This window comes from Prinia subflava, chromosome 6 (assembly GCF_021018805.1).
Source record: "Prinia subflava isolate CZ2003 ecotype Zambia chromosome 6, Cam_Psub_1.2, whole genome shotgun sequence".
NCBI classification, from domain to species: Eukaryota; Metazoa; Chordata; class Aves; order Passeriformes; family Cisticolidae; genus Prinia; species Prinia subflava.
This window is the reverse complement of record NC_086252.1, coordinates 33,527,378-33,545,213: the sequence shown is the minus strand read 5'-3', so window position 1 is coordinate 33,545,213 and position 17,836 is coordinate 33,527,378. Positions and strand designations below refer to the sequence as shown.

The following is a 17,836-nucleotide window of genomic DNA, read 5'->3' as shown; positions in this document are numbered from 1 at the left end:
TGGGAGTTTTTTTGTGGGTTTTTTTTAAGTCTGATGAACAATAAAACAGCAGGATCTGCAAGGGCATCTTATAGCTTGGTTTTGTTGCTGGACTAGTGCTTTTTGGGGTTGTTCTGGCATTTCTGTGGCTCCCTGAGATATCTCACCCCTGTCAGGGTTGATGTGGCAATGTTCAGCAGTCACCTGCTTTGCAAGCACCATTTAGGAAAGGTCACTGACAGCCCAAAAGAGCCACGAGAATAAATGTAACTTTAATTTGTTTCCCATTAGAAATGCGTGCAGCAATCTGTTCTAATGAGAGATTTTCTTTCTTGCTTGCTCTGGCGTGTGACCACAGCAGCTCACAGATATACTGAGGTCTTCTAAATGCAGGAGCCTGTGCACAGAACTGGGTAAAGTGCTAATAGATTTTGTTCTGTCCAACAGAGGATTATTGTGGAAACATTCTAAATTCCACCAGAATTAATATTTGAGCCCCAGGAGGAGTTTGTGTTTCAAATAACTTGCCCTAAAATAAATGTAAACAGCTATTAAGCCCAATATGATCTCTTGAAATTGCTTCAAATCATTAATAATCTATATTGTATCAGAAATGTGTGTGCAAAACTAAAAGATAAATCCTCACAGCTAAACTATTACCTAAAGTAAACCATTTCAACACTGAATCAAATTATTTCAATGGCAGAAATCGCACCTGTCTCAGGGGATAAATCAAGTATTCAGGCTGTTAAATCCAGTCAAGCGACTCCATTGTATCCCACTATGTATTGTGCCTTGTAGAGAGAAAGCAGTTCTGAAAACTATAAAATCATTTAGCAAAACAAATGCATCAACCACAACAGCCTCACGTGGAGAAGGGGCTGAGGTGAAACCCCTTCTTGCTGAATACCCTGTAGAGTGAACAGATTTACCTGACACAACGCCACTGAAAATGAAGAAAACAAAAAAACAAAAAAACAAAAACAAAAACAAAACAAAACAAAACAAACAAAAAAAAAAGCTACTGGAACCAGTTATTTTGGTATCAGAATTTATTCTTACATTTTCCTTGTTACAAAGCTCACAGGCCACTTCTGACCCTGGCTGCCAAGCCAGGGGAGGGCTGGGACCAGAAGCATTTTTTGGTTAATTAAAAATACAAAAAAAGGTCTGTGTGGCTGCAGCAGCTGATTCCTAACAAAGACTTTTTGCATCAGGGCTCACCACTGAAATCCACCTCTCCAGGGCAGTTGTTACCAATCCTGTGCCTCAACCATCTTCCCTTGTTTCCCTCTTGTAGTGCCACTGTGGACCTGGCACACAAATGTCTGCAGATGCATCATCACAAAATAAAAACACAGAAAGGGGAAGCAGTGCCATTAAATGGAGATGCCTGCAGGGGCAGCAGCAGGCAACCATTGAACGTGCAGGTGCAAGGCCACTTTCTCATACCACTGCAGGTATGAGATTTCAAGTCACAAGCTGAAGAAACCCCATCAAGGATCCACCCAATGGTTGGTCATTCTGAACCTGCACTCCTGAGCTGCATCGAGAAGTTGCAATCTGCTTATTTAGTCTGTAGAGAGTTTTTAAATGAAGATGGTGGAACCCCATGTAGTTCTGGATTATTCCTTAGGAAAGGGTTAGGTTTCTGCAGTGCCTGGGTGGATGGTCTGAGTTATAGCTGATTACACAACATCTGTATGATACAGCATAATTTACTACCTAGTGAGTTATACATTCGTAGATTAGTGTAGAATTAATCAAGTATTAAAGCTTGCTTATAACAACATATGTTAACACTGATTTCTTAACAAGCTCTAAAAATTATTATTAGTGCTGAAGTAAATTAAGCCATTTATAAAAGATGAAAAAATGCATTTCAGCTGTTAACAGTTTGTATCTCTTTGCCTTGGATCAAGCAGAAGAGGTTAGCTCATGGCTCAATCACTATTACACCCAGGTTGTTATTGAAAAACACCTTCCCATCTCTGATTTGACTGCATCCAGGGTTTCTTAACTCTTCCATTACCTGACGCTTTAGTTCAGCAGGGGCAGTTTTAGCAAAGTCAAGTGTTTCTGTCAGGAAATCCAGCAGGAGCTCCCCATCTTTGTCCCCTTCAATAAAGCAGCTCGTTATGTCCATGTGGGATGGGAGCTCGTAGAGCTGGTACTTCAACCCAGCTGCATCCAGCATCCTTGGCAAATCAGCAGAGGAAACATAAGAGCAAAGATCATCCAGAGGGAAGGAAGACCCATACTTCTTCCACAGCGTTTCCCAGCCGCTCTTTCCTAAGAGATAAACCACCAGAAAAACACTCAGAGTTCAGGAAAAACACCGTTTGAAAGCAGTTTTGATTGGCTGAGTTTTTAGCAGTTGTCATCAATGAAAGTGGGATCTCTCCAGAGCTGGGACATGTCCTGGGGCATGGTGGAGTTGGCTGCCTCCCTTCTTCTTCTGTTCCTCAGATTTGGGGGCTGCAGGAGTGGACAGGCACCTACCCTGATACTCCTCCTTGAGCCTCCAGCTGAGGCCAGAGCAGTTCACAGTTGTTACCTCTTCTCAAGAGACATTTTATAAAGCAAACCAGCTGGGTAAGTTGTAAAGTCCCCACATACATCTTCACATCCTTGTTTTCCCCCAACCTGGATCTCTGATTCAGTGTTTCTACTATAAGTAATCTTTAGGATTACTCAGAATGACTGGACAGGATGAAAATAACTTTGAGCCTAATGAGCAGCTCTTGGAAGTTACAATAACTCTCTCTCGGTACTAAAACCAGTAACTCGTGGTTTTGCAGTTGCTTTATCTGCAAACAGTTCCTTATAGCCAAATAAACAATTCGGTGTTTAGAAGAGAGGGTATAATATTTTCTTTCACCCGGTGGCAATCGAACGCAGAGCAGTAATTGCAGGAAATGTGCTGGTGTCAGTGTAGTGTGACTCGGTGCCATCTCGGAGCGGAGCAATTATCCCCTACCTGAACGCAGCATTATTCTAATGGCTCTCGGAAGGCTCGGCATATGGCGCTGCTTTTGTTTGCAAGGCGGTGTCAGGAGATCCGCAGCCCCTGCCCGTCCTGCTCTCCCGGAGCAGGAGGGATTGCAGCCTCCACTGACTGCCCCCAGCCCTGTCCTCCCAACCCTGCTCCCAGGCTGCCTTTTACCAAACTCACCCCGATGTGTTTGCCTTGGAGCTGACATTACCTTGTGTGAAATGAGCTTTGTTCTGATGATCTTTCAGTAACTCCTTTTGTTCAGTGCTCATTTTTTGTGGCACTTCCTTCCCCTCTGTATTCTCTTGTTTTCCTTAAGGTTTTCCCCTTCCTTTCCTCTCTGCTATTCTGAGTCCTGCTCCTCTCTTCCACTTTTTTGTTGCCCCCAGCAATTTCTGCTCCATCAGAAAACACACAGTCATCTGGCCCAGGGAGGACTTCAAATACTTTTCATGAACTCAGAACTTTAATCATTTTAATTTTGAATAGGCACACATTATTTCCTATATTCACATTTTATGAATATCCAAAGGGACAGGTTAAGCAACTGGAAAAGAGTTTTAATTAACTATATGCAGGTAATCAGCAATAGTCTGATATTACGATCTATTCTCATTCAGCCAAAGACGACAAACAGGTTTTTAAATATAATTTTAAACACAGATTTCTTGTTGTAAACTGCTTGAAAACACTTCAAACCAACAACATTTGGGGAAAAAATGTAGTTAAATAAATTCAGGTCAGAAGTGTCACTCCATAGTGGATCCTTCATGAATAAAGTAAAAGGAACCTCATCACGTTTGCAGACATGGGCAAATTCAATGAGAAATTAAGCTTAAACCTCTGAACAAATAATGCTTAACATACCTTTCAGAGTTGTTAGATGTGACTGTTTACACAGCTGAAATTTCCATAGCTTTTGAGGCAAATTAAAGGTTTCCTGGAGTCAAATTAAACTCCACCATTGCACTGTCTGCGCCATACCTTTCCCACAGTATTAAAAGGTTGTCCTTTACTCTGCTCCAACATTTTCCTGCTGGATTGACCAGAGCATCTCTATGAGATCTGAAACAGCCCGAGAACGTTGTTTTGTACCCAAAATGATGATATTAAGGAAATGGGCAGTTTGAAAAGAAAATGAACCATATGTGCTCCAACACCTGCTGTATGGCACTTCTGAGCCCCGCCGTAGCTGTTTGCTTAATGCCACAAGTCTCTGGGAGGGAGAAAATGCAGTGCCCAGCCTGGAAAGCCTTTTCCAGCAAACAGCAGAGGCTGAAGGGGCTCCTGTCAGTGAGAGCTGCAGGATGGAGTCTCTCCTGCTGCAGGGCCCCTGGACAGGCTGTAGGATGTGGAAGGGCAGAGAAAGATGTTTTGTGCCCATGAGATGGGGGTTTGGGTCACAAATCCACACAGACACAGTGTGCAGGTTTCAGGGGATGTCTGTTCCCCTCCATGGCCTGTGCTGCACACAGAAACCCCAAAGCCCCTCACAGCCCCTTCCTGACTGAGCAGTGCTGGTGGAGCAGCTCTCACCTGACACCAGGATAATGAGGAGCTTGGCCTGCGATTCCAGGAGGCTGTGGAAATACCGGATAGTTGCAGGGACATCTTTCACATAATAGAGCATCTGGAAAAAGCAGAGATGCTTAGAGACATGCAGCGCCATCCTGGTGACTGTTATAGCTGTACCACTGTTAAAAGGGACCAAATGGGGGCAATGCTGACAGAAAAGCAGGGACAATGGGGCACATTAGGAAGGTGTGGGCTCACCTTCAGCGCTGTCATGCCCTGCCTGCTCTCTGGCACCGCCAGGACCCAGCTCATGTTCATTCATTAACCTGAGATAAAGAGATTTGCCTTTCTTCAGTGAAAGCTCCAGTGAACTTGGAAATACAAAGGCAATTTCACGGAGAGGACAAGGAGCTTTTGAAGACACGAGCTAAAATGTATTCTTAGTTGACTGCCACCCACAGCCTGGTTAATAGGACTACTGTGCTCAAAGCTGCTTTTCATTTCTGCAGTTCATTTATGCTAAAGCACTTCAAACGACTGGGAAGTAAACTCACCTTTCTTCCCCTATGTGGATAATGAGGTCACATACTTCATGCATACTTTTAACAGCTGAGTGTTTGACAACATTTACTTTGCACAGATTCTTACCTGGATCATGTGAATGAAGTCCCATTTTTCAGTCTTCTTTTCTGCATTCATTCGACTTTCATATTCATAAGCTGTCTCCCTGTGCCAGGTAAACTTTATTTTCTCGAGGTTTGATGCCTGAGCCACACGCTCTGAAATAGAGGAGAAGGCAGGACAGAGTTATCTTAATTGTAAATATGGGGCTGATACCCACTCAGAGCTTTAATAAATCCAAAAGCCATATTTAGGTAGAGAGTTTTGGTACCAGTTTAACACAACAGTGGAATATCTAAAACCTTGAGCCCATATGTGAGGAGAAGGCTGTAGAGGGCTTTATAGGACAAAATCCTAAGAGAGTCTGATGCCTTCCCTTTGCTCCCTTGTTTGGGTTACTCTGGTGTTTACCTGAGCTAAAAAAACAAAAGTAATTTCTTCCCCATGACTGGCTCAAGCTGAATTAAAAGATGTTGACTGGCAGGAATTGTTCCGAGGCCACGAGCAGCACATTTCATGGTGAATGGAAGGACTGCTGGCCCCAGCACTCATGTGCCACACAAAACCCACATGGCTGAGCAGGGGTCAGGCCATGGTGCAGGAAATTCCCCAAGTAAAAACAGGTGCTCAAGGATGGATCAAAGCAGGGGTTTCTTGAGAAGACAAGCACAACTGAAAGGTTGAGAAGGGCAGAGAAAGTGAATGTCTTCTTCTAAATTTGTGTAACTGGGACGGTAGGAGGGGGAAGAAGCTTTGTTCCAAATGCAAGGACCCATCTCTTGACATTCAGCTGCCTCTGTGTTGACACAATTTTTCAGAAGCCCACAGGTTCTGACCAGCTGCTTCAGGCAAAAGGCATGACAGTGTTTTAAAGCAAAGAGCTTTAAAGAGTGACACATGGTGTGTCTTCAGACCTCAATACAATGCACATCAGCAACTGAGAAAAACAGAAATCTGGAGAAGTGGATTCAAAGAATAAGTTACACTGAGGGCCTGGCTCATGGCTGCATTTCCTTTTTTGTTTTTATGGGAGCAGAGAGATAATTTCATAATGTAGAGGATGCTGGAATACTAACGTCCATCTGCTGGCATATGGAGCTCATCTCACTGCCTTGCTGCCTGGTGCTCGGGATAGCTCCAGGACAAAGCAGGCCCTGATTCAGTTCCTGTGCTTCACTGGAGTTAGCATCAATTTAAAACTTACATGGCCCAGAGGCAGGCTGAGCCTTAGCTACAGAACACATGTTCAGAACAGCACAGTTTGCTAAGACCAGTGCCTCTACACCACTAAGGACAGTGTTTCTCCTTTGGGGCTCTGATCTGGACACATCCCTGTCAGGCAGATGAGAAATGCTCCATCAGTGCTTATCTCCTCTCTTCTGTGGCTGGAAATGGGCCACCCCTTTCAGATGCTGCCACTGTTACTCTCTTAGCTCCCATTTATCAGTCACTGGCCCCAGCACTGGCAGTTCAGACTGAATTTGCTGTTCTAAACTCAGAAGCAGCTCCTGTCCCCTCACCAATAATCTGGGGCAATCTTAAATCGGTTTAATTGCTGGTCTGTCTGCAAGGAGGAGCTGGGAAGAAAAATAAATTGCTTTCCCGGCTGGGCCTTCAAAGTCCAGATTCTAGGAAGTGCAAATTCATTATGGGATTATGGTAAACTTCTGCCTAAATATTCATCTGAAGCCATTGTTTAAAGTTTTCCTGCCTTTTCCCCTGGGTTCACCCCAGGTCCTTTTCCCAGGTTGTGCACCTGATGGTGCCATCACAACTGGGCTGCCTGCAGCTCTGCACTGGTGATGCTGCTCAGTTGTGGGGCCACCAACACTCCAACCATGGCCACCAAGGGATTCCACCAGGAGCGAAGGAAAGCTCACAGCTTTTGAGGAAAGCCTCCATGGCATGCCACAGCCTAAGAGAAACCTCAGCTTGTCATCACTGCACATCCCAGCAGGGAGTTCCTTTCGTGAGCTTGGCTTCTCCTTCCCACGGAGAAAGCGTTTGGTGTGGCAGAAAACATAACTACTGAATCCTCAGAGGTGCAGATAATGTTTCTAATTCTCTACAGAAAATCTTGGGCCTCAGAAACCTAATTAATGGTACCTACTGGGGACATGATTAATTACCAAATAAGAGAGTTTGAAGAAAGAAATTCAGATGAATATTTAATTTCTAGTTTAGCATAAAACTTAAAATAAGGACAACATTTTATATTTTCTTTAACTTTCTTCTGGAAAGAAACTCAGTGCAGTAGGATAGGACTGCCTGTTAATTGGTGGTAGATGGTGAGATCACTGGGAAGATTCAGAGCAAATCCAGTCCAGTCCAGCCCAGACAGGACAGAAATTCTTTGTTCAAGTGCACAAACTGTCTTATAAAAGCGAAGATGCTGTGTTGCCCACCCTTCACCATTTCAGCCTGCAGCAACATCAAAGCTCTGGGGATTTTGCACAAGGCATGTTTTAAAAGATCAGGTCTGTGTTAAATTGAGAAAGATGTAAAAAAAATAGTTTTTTCCTGGGAGCCTTTGGTGCTTCCAGTGATTCTGAGGTACCTCACTGTAGGGAGAAAGGGATTGTTGCTTTTTTTCCCCCCCCTTTGACTTCCACAAGCTGATTCACACTGGGAATGTTTCATTTTTAAGGACTTAAGCAAGAGCAAGATTGGAGATTTACAGTGTGGTTTTACAGCCCGGTATTTACTGTGGTTTGGAGCGTTTCCAGCCAGAGACTCTGGTGACGAGGCTCATTCATTGCTGTCACACCCGTGCAGCAGCCGGAGGTGTGCTCTGCCCAGGGCTGGTGTCACCTCCGTCACCTGCCAGGTGAATCCTGCCAGGCGCTAATCCGGCCATAATCAAACTGCTGCTATTTAATGCTCACTTTGTAGGGAAATTTGATCAAAGTACCCTCGTTAATACTCAATCCTCCTCGGGAAATGATTCCCTTTCTTCATGAATGCTGCCTAGACCTTTGGGCTGGGGGAAGGAAAGGAGCTCTGAGCCCCAGAGCACACGGCAAATTTTGTATTTCCTTTCCTGTCACTGCTGCTTTCCTTTCCGTGTTTCCTCATTCAAAGCCTGGTAACTAATACAGTGCCCCACCGTGAGGTTTAGTTATTTGTTGGAAACGATTTTTAAGATGTGAGAGAATTACCATGAGACACTAAAATTTTCCCTTTGATGCTGAGGAAGGATCCTGATTCAACACAAGTTGAAGTAGAAAAACTTTCTGAAATGCAGGGATTTCACTCTATTCCCATACAATCACCCATCACTCCCCACCTTGTTTAGCTTTTCAAGTCTGTCTAGCCCAGCATTTGCCATGCAGAGCTCTTTGCAGTGTGAGAGACTAAGATTTTAATGAGAGTGAACACTGCTGAGCAGCAATGCTGGCAGAAAAAGGCACGAAATTTTGAATTTTTTAACTTTTAAGAGACAGTTCTGAAAAGAAGGCATTTGAACATAGGGTCACCCACATTACAACACTTTTTAATGCATGTGAAATAATTAATGTAAATTTAATATATTTCATGTGAAAATACCTTTGTACTTGGAGATTTGATTTAATTTATTTAATGTAAAAATACCTTTGTACTTGGAGATTTGGTCAGCACTTGGCTCTATCACATCATTGTTGATGGTGACCTCAGGATACCTGGCTCGTATTTTTGAGAGGATCTGCAAGTCCATCTCACCTAAAGAAGCAGGAGACACAAAATAGAGAATGAAAACAAAGCTCGCTTTGCATTCTCAGTAGGTTGTAACTGAAGATTGAGCTCTAGGAGTTGAGAAAATGTAAATATTAGTCCCAACTCTCTTCATTTGTCCTCTGTGACTGGCACTACCCGGGCCAAGGGAAAAGCAGACACAGTCATGCTTGACCTCTTTCTTTCTGGACATGGTCTAACCTCGAGGGGGAGATCCTGCACGACGCTCATGGTGCCAGTTCTGATGGTTCCAAGTCACCAGCAAACTTGGCAGGATTTCTCAGGAGTCAGTAGGAGCAATTTTAACCAGGCACCTCACTGGTTACAAGGCCGTGGGGGGAGGGAAAGGGAATATGTGTTTACACTGGAGTCAGAGACAATATTCATATCTGTTTGTCTTTAGTGTCCTGTGACTTTTCCCAAAAGAATGATGAATAAAGCACATACCGTTTGTGTTTAGCTATCCCTTGTTTACAGAATAGCTCAGAGATGACTGTATTTCATGTTTTTGTTGAGGAGGAGTTCTCTCCAAACACTGCTCAGGCCAACTGTAATTATTTTATTGGTGGAGGTACCGGTAGAGCCAAGATTTCAACATTTAAAAATAGCTCCATCGTTCCCAGCCATCTCACCCATCTGCAGTGGAGGAAACTCAGGGGGGTGATATTTCTGACTCAGGCATGGGTCCAGGGACAATATCCCCCTGGCTTGCTCAACTTTTTCCAACCTCTTCTTATTGTGCTTGGATAGATTTTAGGTGGAAAAAATAACAGCAGAATAAATTAAGGTAAGAAAGAGTGAAACAGATGGTAACTGCAGTGAATAATAGATCCAGGGGTCGTGTTACAAGTAAATATTGAGCTTTGTCCTGGAAGATTTACTTGTGCTTGCACAAAACTCCATGTTATAAAATTCCCTACAAATGAACATAGTTTTGTACTGAATGGAAGGCCACCCAGCAAAGTTATGGAATGGAAGACCACCCTGATGGGCAGACAGGCCCCTGCTGAGGGGCTGTGGAAGGAGGAGGCACAGCCTCTGCCCACCCTCATCATTTTCAGAGCCCCTGGCCTCCCACCACTTTAACATGAGCTCCATCACGCAGAGTATTTGAGGAACAAAAGGAAAACACTGGGCACTAAATTGCTCAATAGTGCCCAGAGGATATAATATACAAAGTGAGGAAGGCTTGCATTTTTTTCAGACCTACATGTCTTTCTTAAAGCAACCAGCAACACCAACATTCACATGGCATTTCTGGAAGCACATTCTTTGAGGAAGTTGAACTTCTGAGGCAGCAGAAATAGCTGCAGCTTTGCTGTCGCTGCAAGCTCTGTACTCTGTAGTCTGCCATGGTAAAATTTGGGAACACAGAAGTTGTAATGAATTACTGCAATAGTTTGATTTTTGGTTGCTTTATCAGCTTTCCATAAAACGATTTAGTCATTTGAAACAGCTGTGGAGGTCCTGATTAAAAAAAAAAAAATTAAAAAAGGTAAAACTGGAATTTTGTTCCATATGCAGATAGGTTAATATATTCCCTTCTGCTCTTGTGTGGCCAAATCACCCTTGTACTGTTTTTAACCAAAATACCCACCCCTTTGATTCATAATTTAATCCACAGCCTTAACTGGCTTCACTTAGCTCTTTTATATGCAAACAAGTGTCCCGAGGCATTTTACAGTCAGATCGGTGGCAGCTTGCATTATCAACAATTTGGCAATTAGGCTATCCGAATTATTTAAACTCTCCAACACAATTACCTTTTAAAGGCTACCACTATGTTCGCCATTAAGTTTCTAATTAAACATTTTACGTAACGGGATAGTTTATGGCCCAGTTGCTACTTTATAGCAGCGCTGATGACTTTTATGGTTTTTAAAGGTACAGAGTGCGGCGCGCTGGAGTGTGAATTTAATCAGGCGGCGGTGGCGGGGCGGTGTGATGGGACAGGATGCCGCAGTTAATGGCTTCTCCCGAGGTGGGGAAGCGCAGAGGAAACTTTCCTCTGCTTTCCTTTGCTTTCCTTTGCTTTCCTTTGCTTTCCTCCGTGTGAACCCCAGGGCAGAGGTCCGGGCAGGCTCCTTCACTGCCCTCCCACACCGGCAAGGATGGGCTGGAGGGGTCTGGGAATCGGCTCCCTCCTGACCTCGCAGGACCGTGGTTAGAACAGACCAGTGAGCAGATGGGGGTGGGTGATTTGGGGATTTTTTACATCACAAAGTGAGCTTTGCCTACCCATTAATGATTAATGGCAAGCTGGACTGTGTCTGGCCAGGGACTGAAGGACCTCACTAAGTAAAGTGTTCCTGTTAAAAACTCTTTCTTTTCTTTCTTTTCTTTCTTTCTTTCTTTCTTTCTTTCTTTCTTTCTTTCTTTCTTTCTTTCTTTCTTTCTTTCTTTCTTTCTTTCTTTCTTTCTTTCTTTCTTTCTTTCTTTCTTTCTTTCTTTCTTTCTTTCTTTCTTTCTTTCTTTCTTTCTTTCTTTCTTTCTTTCTTTCTTTCTTTCTTTCTTTCTTTCTTTCTTTCTTTCTTTCTTTCTTTCTTTCTTTCTTTCTTTCTCTCTTTCTCTCTTTCTCTCTTTCTCTCTTTCTCTCTTTCTCTCTTTCTCTCTTTCTCTCTCTCTCTCTCTCTCTTTCTCTCTTTCTCTTTCTTTCTCTCTTTCTCTCTTTCTTTCTCTTTCTTTCTCTCTTTCTCTCTTTCTCTCTTTCTCTCTCTTTCTCTCTTTCTCTTTCTTTCTCTCTTTCTCTCTTCTCTCTCTTCTCTCTCTCTTTCTCTCTTTCTCTCTTTCTCTCTTTCTCTCTTTCTCTCTTTCTCTCTTTCTTTCTTTCTCTCTCTCTTTCTCTTTCTCTCTCTCTTTCTCTCTCTTCCTTCCTCCCTTCCTCCCTTCCTCCCTTCCTCCCTTCCTCCCTTCCTCCCTTCCTCTCTTCCTCTCTCTTTCTTTCATCAGTTTCTCCCTTTCCTCTCTTTCTCCCTTTCTCTTTCTTCCCTTCTCTCTTTCTCTCTCTCTTTCTCTCTCTCTTTCTCTCTTCCCTTCTTTCCTGTCTTTCTTTTTCTTTGGAAGAATGGTTTCCTTTGGAGAGCAATGTTCCTGCTCTGTCACACAGTCTGATTCATAACTAATGCCCACCATTTACATACAATTACTCTGTAGAGAAGAGATTGACAAAACTGAGGTTAGTCTTTGGCGATGGTATGACTACAGCATTTAAACTAGATTAACTGTTCATATAAAATTTAAGTGTGGTGACTTAATGGGCAGAGAAGGAAACATAGGTTTTAATTATGGGGGCACTTAGGCAAGAATTTAATGGAAAGAAGCCACTTGATCTTACTGGTATTGTTTTTCCACTCAGTCAACTTAAGATAAAGAAGCAAAGGGTAATTTTTTGTGATTTCTTACCCAAGCAGCAAAGGTCATTATTTGTGATTTCTTCTGCAGCTTGTGCTCAGCTCTAGTGTTTGTGTGGGACAGCAGTACAGTGGTCCTGGTCAGAAAATACCTTCAGGGAAAGCAGAGCTCAGCCATGGCTCTCACATAGCAGTGATGGGAGTTATCTCAAAGAGTTACAGGGGAGAACAGTTGCAATTCAGGTAAAAAATGCAATATTCTGGGGAATCAAAGACATTCATTTGTTTGGGGTTTGGGTGGGGGTTTTTGTTGTTTGTTTTGGGGAGGCTAGGGTTTTTTTGTTTGGGTGGGGGTTTTTTGTTGTTTTGTTTTGTAGAAACCCTATGGAGCCTTTCAAGCTTCTCTGTGCCTTTGAGGAGTGATGGTGTAGAAAGTGAGTTTTTTGTGGAGGACATAGAGGAACAAGAGTGGGGAGGCACAGGCTGTTTTCAGAGGATGTGGTCACACACCAACTAACACCACCTGTCCTCTGGAGCTGACTTATCACTTATCAAGGAAAGATTCCCATTCTGCTCCTTTCACAATTTTTAGTCCTCTATTCTTAAAAAAAAAAAAAAAAAAAAAAAAAAAAAAAAAAAAAAAAGAAAATCATATCACTACTGAAGTCCATACATACCTGCTCCACCACCAACGCTTAGAACATTGATTGTAGACTTCCCATCTCCAATACTGAAAAACATTATTTATACATTTTAGGAGAACTATTCAGTGGAGAGTGTGCCATGCATGATGTGAGACACTGGAGATCCCATTAGGACTAAAATTTGCAGGGCAAAACCCAAATGTACTCTATGTGTACACAGGCACGCCTGCAAGTGGGCAGGTCGGATCAGATTCAGAACTCTTCCCTTTGGATATTCATAATTTCCAATTATTTTGGCAATTTGTAGAGGTGGCATTTTGCTTTTATTATGAGGGAATAAAAGCAGAAGCAAGTGCACAACTTCTCCTGTCTGTGCTCAGAGGAAGGGCAGAGAGCCCTCTGGGTCTGGACCAGCAGCTTTAAAATTATTTGTAGAAGTTTTGCAAAATAGGGAGGGAGAGGGGAGAGCATAATGCTCCCTAAAATCCCTGAGTGAGGCTTTGGCAAACAAAACCCTGAGTCCTGAGAAGAGCCTCCCCAGAGCCAGGATTTGATGCTGCCTGCTTGCTCCAAGCCAGCCTTGCAAAGGACACACACTGGCAGACAAAGCGAGATCCAGCCATCCTAGAGAAACCCTAAACATTCCCTGAAAAGATGACTTTTAGAAAGCTGCTTTCAATCAGGTTTGATGCTGGAATGTGGCATGTTACTGCATTTCAGAGCCGATTCAGGGCCAGCTGTGTTTGTGTGCAAGGAAACAATGCAGCCTTATCTCCTCCTGGCTGGGCAGGGGAGCCACCACCCAGCCGTGCGTGCCAATGGCAGCTCCAGCCAAGCCCTATCAGTGGCGGACACAGGGGCAGGAACAGCAATCTGCCCTCACAGGCAGCCCCCGAGGCCGGCACAGGGGCAGGAACAGCAATCTGCCCTCACAGGCAGCCCCCGAGGGCAGCCCCAGCGCGGGGCCGTGGCCTGGCTGTCCTCCAGGCCGGGGGGCTCGGCTCGCTGTTAGTTCGCTGTTACCTCGCTGTTACCCCGATGTTAGTTCACTGTTAGTTCGCTGTTACCCCCGCTGTTACCTCGCTGTTACCTCACTGTTACCTCGCTGTTAGTTCACTGTTACCCTGCTGTTACCCCCGCTGTTACCCCGCTGTTACCTCGCTATTACCTCGCTGTTACCCCGTTGTTACCTCGCTGTTACCCCGCTGTTACCTCGCTGTTATCTCGCTGTTACCCCGCTGTTACCCCGCTGTTACCCCACTGTTACCTCGCTGTTACCCCGCTGTTACCTTGCTGTTACCCCGCTGTTACCTCGCTGTTACCTCGCTGTTACCCTGCTGTTACCTCGCTGTTACCCCGTTGTTACCTCGCTATCACGGCCGGCAGCTGCCTCTCCACGAACTCCCGCATGCTCTGGTGCTCCGTGGACCTCTCCAGGAAGAGGCGGAACGAGCGGAGGTATCTGTCGGGATCGGCGAGCAAACTCCTCATGGGTGATGCCATGCTGGGCGTCCCGAGGGTGCAGGAGGGGACGGGCTGCTCCCTGCAGCTCTGCTCTCCGGGCTGGAGAAGGAATGAAAAGTGCTGCACGGGGAAATCCAGCCTGCAGCCGGACTTTGCTCCACGTCCCGGCCCCTCTGCTGCCTCGGAGTGTTGCACAATCTTGCAATAGAAGCTGTAAATGGGGTCCAAGCAGCAAAGGGTAATTTATCATCTTTAATCTGTGCAGAGCAAGTGCCAGCATTTTTTAAACTGTGCTGACACAGGACTCTGTTTAAACATAGTGAAAGGGTCTTTAGATTATTCTTAAGTACAAAAAAAAAAAAATCCTCTCTTTTGTGAAGGCATGGAGAGGTTCCAAAGGCTGGGTCTGGATTAGAAGAAAGTGCAACACTCATCTCCAGAGACACTGGCAGATGTCTCTATCTGTTTTTTTAAACTTTTGATGCTCTTAAAGGGAATGCTGATGCTGGGGTGAAAACAATAAAAACCTCATAAATGCACTTTATTTTTCTAGTTCTTCTGAAGATAATGGTACAATTCCCATGGGTTAAGTAGCTAATTTACAAAAGCCACGTGAGCTACTGGAATAGATGTTGTGCTAAACCAGGTTTACAGGGAATCAGGAGTGGGGAAGACAAAGCGTGTTACCAGGGAGGTGTCAAACTGTACCTTAAAAAGTGCACAAAGATGACTTTATCCTCTCTTAAACTGCCGTTTAAATTCGTCACATCTTGTCCTACCTGGCAAGGAGAAAGGGGAACCCTCTCCCTCCTCACAGGCCCCATGTTTAAGGACGTGCCACATTTCTTCGGTGTCTCTTACCATCCCCTCTAGTATTCCTGCAGAGGTTACATCCCAGCCATCTCTTGTTATTTTTACACTTCCCTTTGGACTGTCTCCAGCCAAACCCCGCTGATGCTGAAGTGCAGCACAAACCCCTCCTGGCTGCTGGTTTTCCTGGCTCCCAGAACAGCCGGGGTGGCTTCCCTGGCTCCACTGAGACCCTGCACCCGCTGCCTTCACTTACCAGCAGGACCGCTGGAATTCAGATCATGGGCTTTTTCCAGACTGCTTCTCTCATCCCTTTGAAATATCAATCTGGCCTCTGTTGCACTCAAGTCCCTCCCAGCTGCACATCAAATAACACAGTCTCGTCCCTCCTTCAAACTGTGAACAGAAACAAAAGCAGCAGGCTCAGGTCTGTATTTGCCATCACCTCCCTTTTTGGCAGTGAACTTCTGACAAATTTTCTATCTGTGCAACCACTTTTCCACCCACCCAATGCCTGTCTCATCAAGGCCACATCTTCCTCACATGTTTATGAGAATGTCATACGCAGTGGTGCCATCTCCTTCTCCCCTGTACACCAGCAGAGAGATGGGCTTGGAACAATTTCTTCCTGATATATCCACATTGCCTGACCATCACCTTACTCTCTTTCTGCTGCATGGAGGATTATTTCTAGGGATTATTTCTAGGGACAGCCCTCATGCTGAGCATCTGCCCAGCTTCCTCTCCTGCCCCCTTTCCAATGACAACTCAGCTGCTTGGCTTTGCCCCTTTTCCTTCCCTGCCTATGACAAAGGTGACATCCAAGTTGTGACACGTTTTGGTTTTGCAGCCCATGGGCCAACTCTCCTCACATCCCAAAGGTTCCTGCAGGAAGGGCCATGGTGAAGCTTGGTGACAATTCACCTCCTCCAGCATGTGCTGCTACCAGAGCCACTGGCATTGGCTGAGAATCCATAACCAATTAGCAATGCCTGATAATTGCTCTCCTCGGGCAGTCCCAAAGACCATGATTTCCCACCCATGCTGCCTCCAAGGCAGACTGGCTTTGGTACCCCCTGCTCCCCACCTGCTCAGACAGCAAGGATACTTTCAAGAGGAAAAATAGCAAAGCTGAGCATTTTAAAGAGCATTAATGAAAAGCAAGCTGGTACAACACTGGTAACTAGTAGATGGGAGAGTTTTAAAAACTTTGTCAGCCTCTGACTGACAACCCCTCCCTGACTCAGATGAGCAGCACTCAAACACCCAACAACATCTGAATTAACCTGGGGAATCCAAGTGGGAATTTTTCCAGAGATAGTAAGGAAGAAACTCCTGGATGTACCTGGGATGAGAATTACTCACTGCTAACCCACCTTGAAAACACAGTGGTGTATTCTGTGTTTACCCATTCCTTTGCTGTGACTGACTGCTTGCTTTTTATTTTAGGTGCATAAGGAGGCTTTGCTGTTTGCCACTAATATATTTTTACTACCTTCAATCTTGAAAAAATATTTTGCAGTTTATAAGAGGAGATTTAGATAAACCACCCTTTTTTCTGTGCCTCCCTCTATTTCCCATGATCTAATTTGCCAACATCTCCTGCTCAGCTTCCTCTAATGAGCAGCTGAGATTCATTTTCATGTTGGGTGCAGTTCAAGGAATTTGTCGCATTTCTTTCATTACACTTTTGGCTGTTGGAATTTGCCCCATTTGTTTCGTTCTGTGTTTTTTTGCTGTTTGAATTGCGGACAGTTAACTTTAAAAATGAGTAAAGAGAGGGAAGGAAGAGATTGTTTTCTGAATTAAGCTGATGGAAACTTGTGAGGTAATAATGTTCACTCGGGCATGTTCCCTTCAGTGATAATCAAAACTTAACCGTGGCTCCCTAAAAAGATTGAGGAGTTTCGAAAGCAGACGCTGTTTATGCTGCGGTTCCTTGATCCGTCCCTGCTTTGTGCCAGCACCAGCAGAGTGAGAAACGCTCTAAATTCACTACAAAACCCTTTAAACCCTCCTAATGAAGCCAGCAAACAGAGTGGGCGCGGTCAGAGCTGTAACCTGTCCGCAGTGGGTTTGGTTTATCAGCACAGGGTTCCGTGCAGCGAGAGCGGGAGCGCTCCGGAGGGATCGGCTCCATCGGCTCCATCGGCTCCATCGGCTCCATCGGCTGCATCGGCTGCTGCTCGCAGGCAGCCGGACTCACCTGGGCTGTGCTGAGCCCCCCAGGGGTGTGCCAGTGACCCTGCCGAGCCCCTGGGATGTGCTCCCAGCTGGCCACCTCCCCGTCCAGCCACCTTTCTGCCCAGCCACCGCCACGTCCCCATCCAGCCCGTTCCCGGCGGCTGCTCCGTCCCACCCCGGGGCGAGGTTTGGCTGCCCGAGGCAGGAGCGGGCAGAGCTGTCCCCTCGTGTTTTGGCTGCCGAGGCAGGAGCGGGCAGAGCTGTCCCCTCGTGTGGCAGCAGCTCCCGCAGAGGCGCGGGGACAGCTCCAGCCCTGCCCTGGCCACCTCGGCTCTCTCCCGCAGGACACCCCTGGCACGGCCACCCTGCAGCGGGAACACCCGGACACAGAGCTCCACCCCGGCGTTAATTAGAGCAGGGGTGACAAATGAAGCCCTGCCAGTGGAATATAGAACCTGCAGCTCCTAACAAATCGGAAATAATTGTCTCAGTGTGTGGCATGTGGCGATGGGCAGCATCATTTGCACTTTGCCTGTAAAACTCTTCATTATAGATAACTTTCC

The 17,836-nt window shown here is 45.3% G+C and overlaps 1 protein-coding gene across 3 annotated transcripts; it reads right to left on the bottom strand.

The window, feature by feature from the left end:
* Window positions 1–1,013: 1,013 nt before the first annotated feature.
* LOC134552373 (histamine N-methyltransferase-like) lies at window positions 1,014–15,478 on the bottom strand. 3 transcript variants are annotated; one of them, XR_010080845.1, is made up of 8 exons: window positions 15,346–15,474; window positions 14,182–14,490; window positions 12,849–12,901; window positions 8,702–8,809; window positions 5,138–5,268; window positions 4,748–4,815; window positions 4,511–4,604; window positions 2,249–2,271 (listed from the first exon to the last, which is right to left on the bottom strand). XR_010080845.1 is itself a non-coding variant. In XM_063400994.1 (7 exons), the coding sequence occupies exons 2-7, from the start codon at window positions 14,316–14,318 to the stop codon at window positions 1,916–1,918; spliced, it is 879 nt and encodes a 292-aa protein (XP_063257064.1). In that variant the 5' UTR covers window positions 14,319–14,378; window positions 15,346–15,478; the 3' UTR covers window positions 1,014–1,915. The 3 variants fall into 3 exon arrangements, 2 of the variants coding, with proteins under 2 accessions (XP_063257064.1, XP_063257063.1); XM_063400994.1 differs by lacking the exon at window positions 4,748–4,815 and having other exon boundaries at window positions 1,014–2,271; window positions 14,182–14,378; window positions 15,346–15,478; XM_063400993.1 differs by lacking the exon at window positions 4,748–4,815 and having other exon boundaries at window positions 1,014–2,271; window positions 15,346–15,470.
* Between the last annotated feature and the right edge of the window lie 2,358 nt (window positions 15,479–17,836).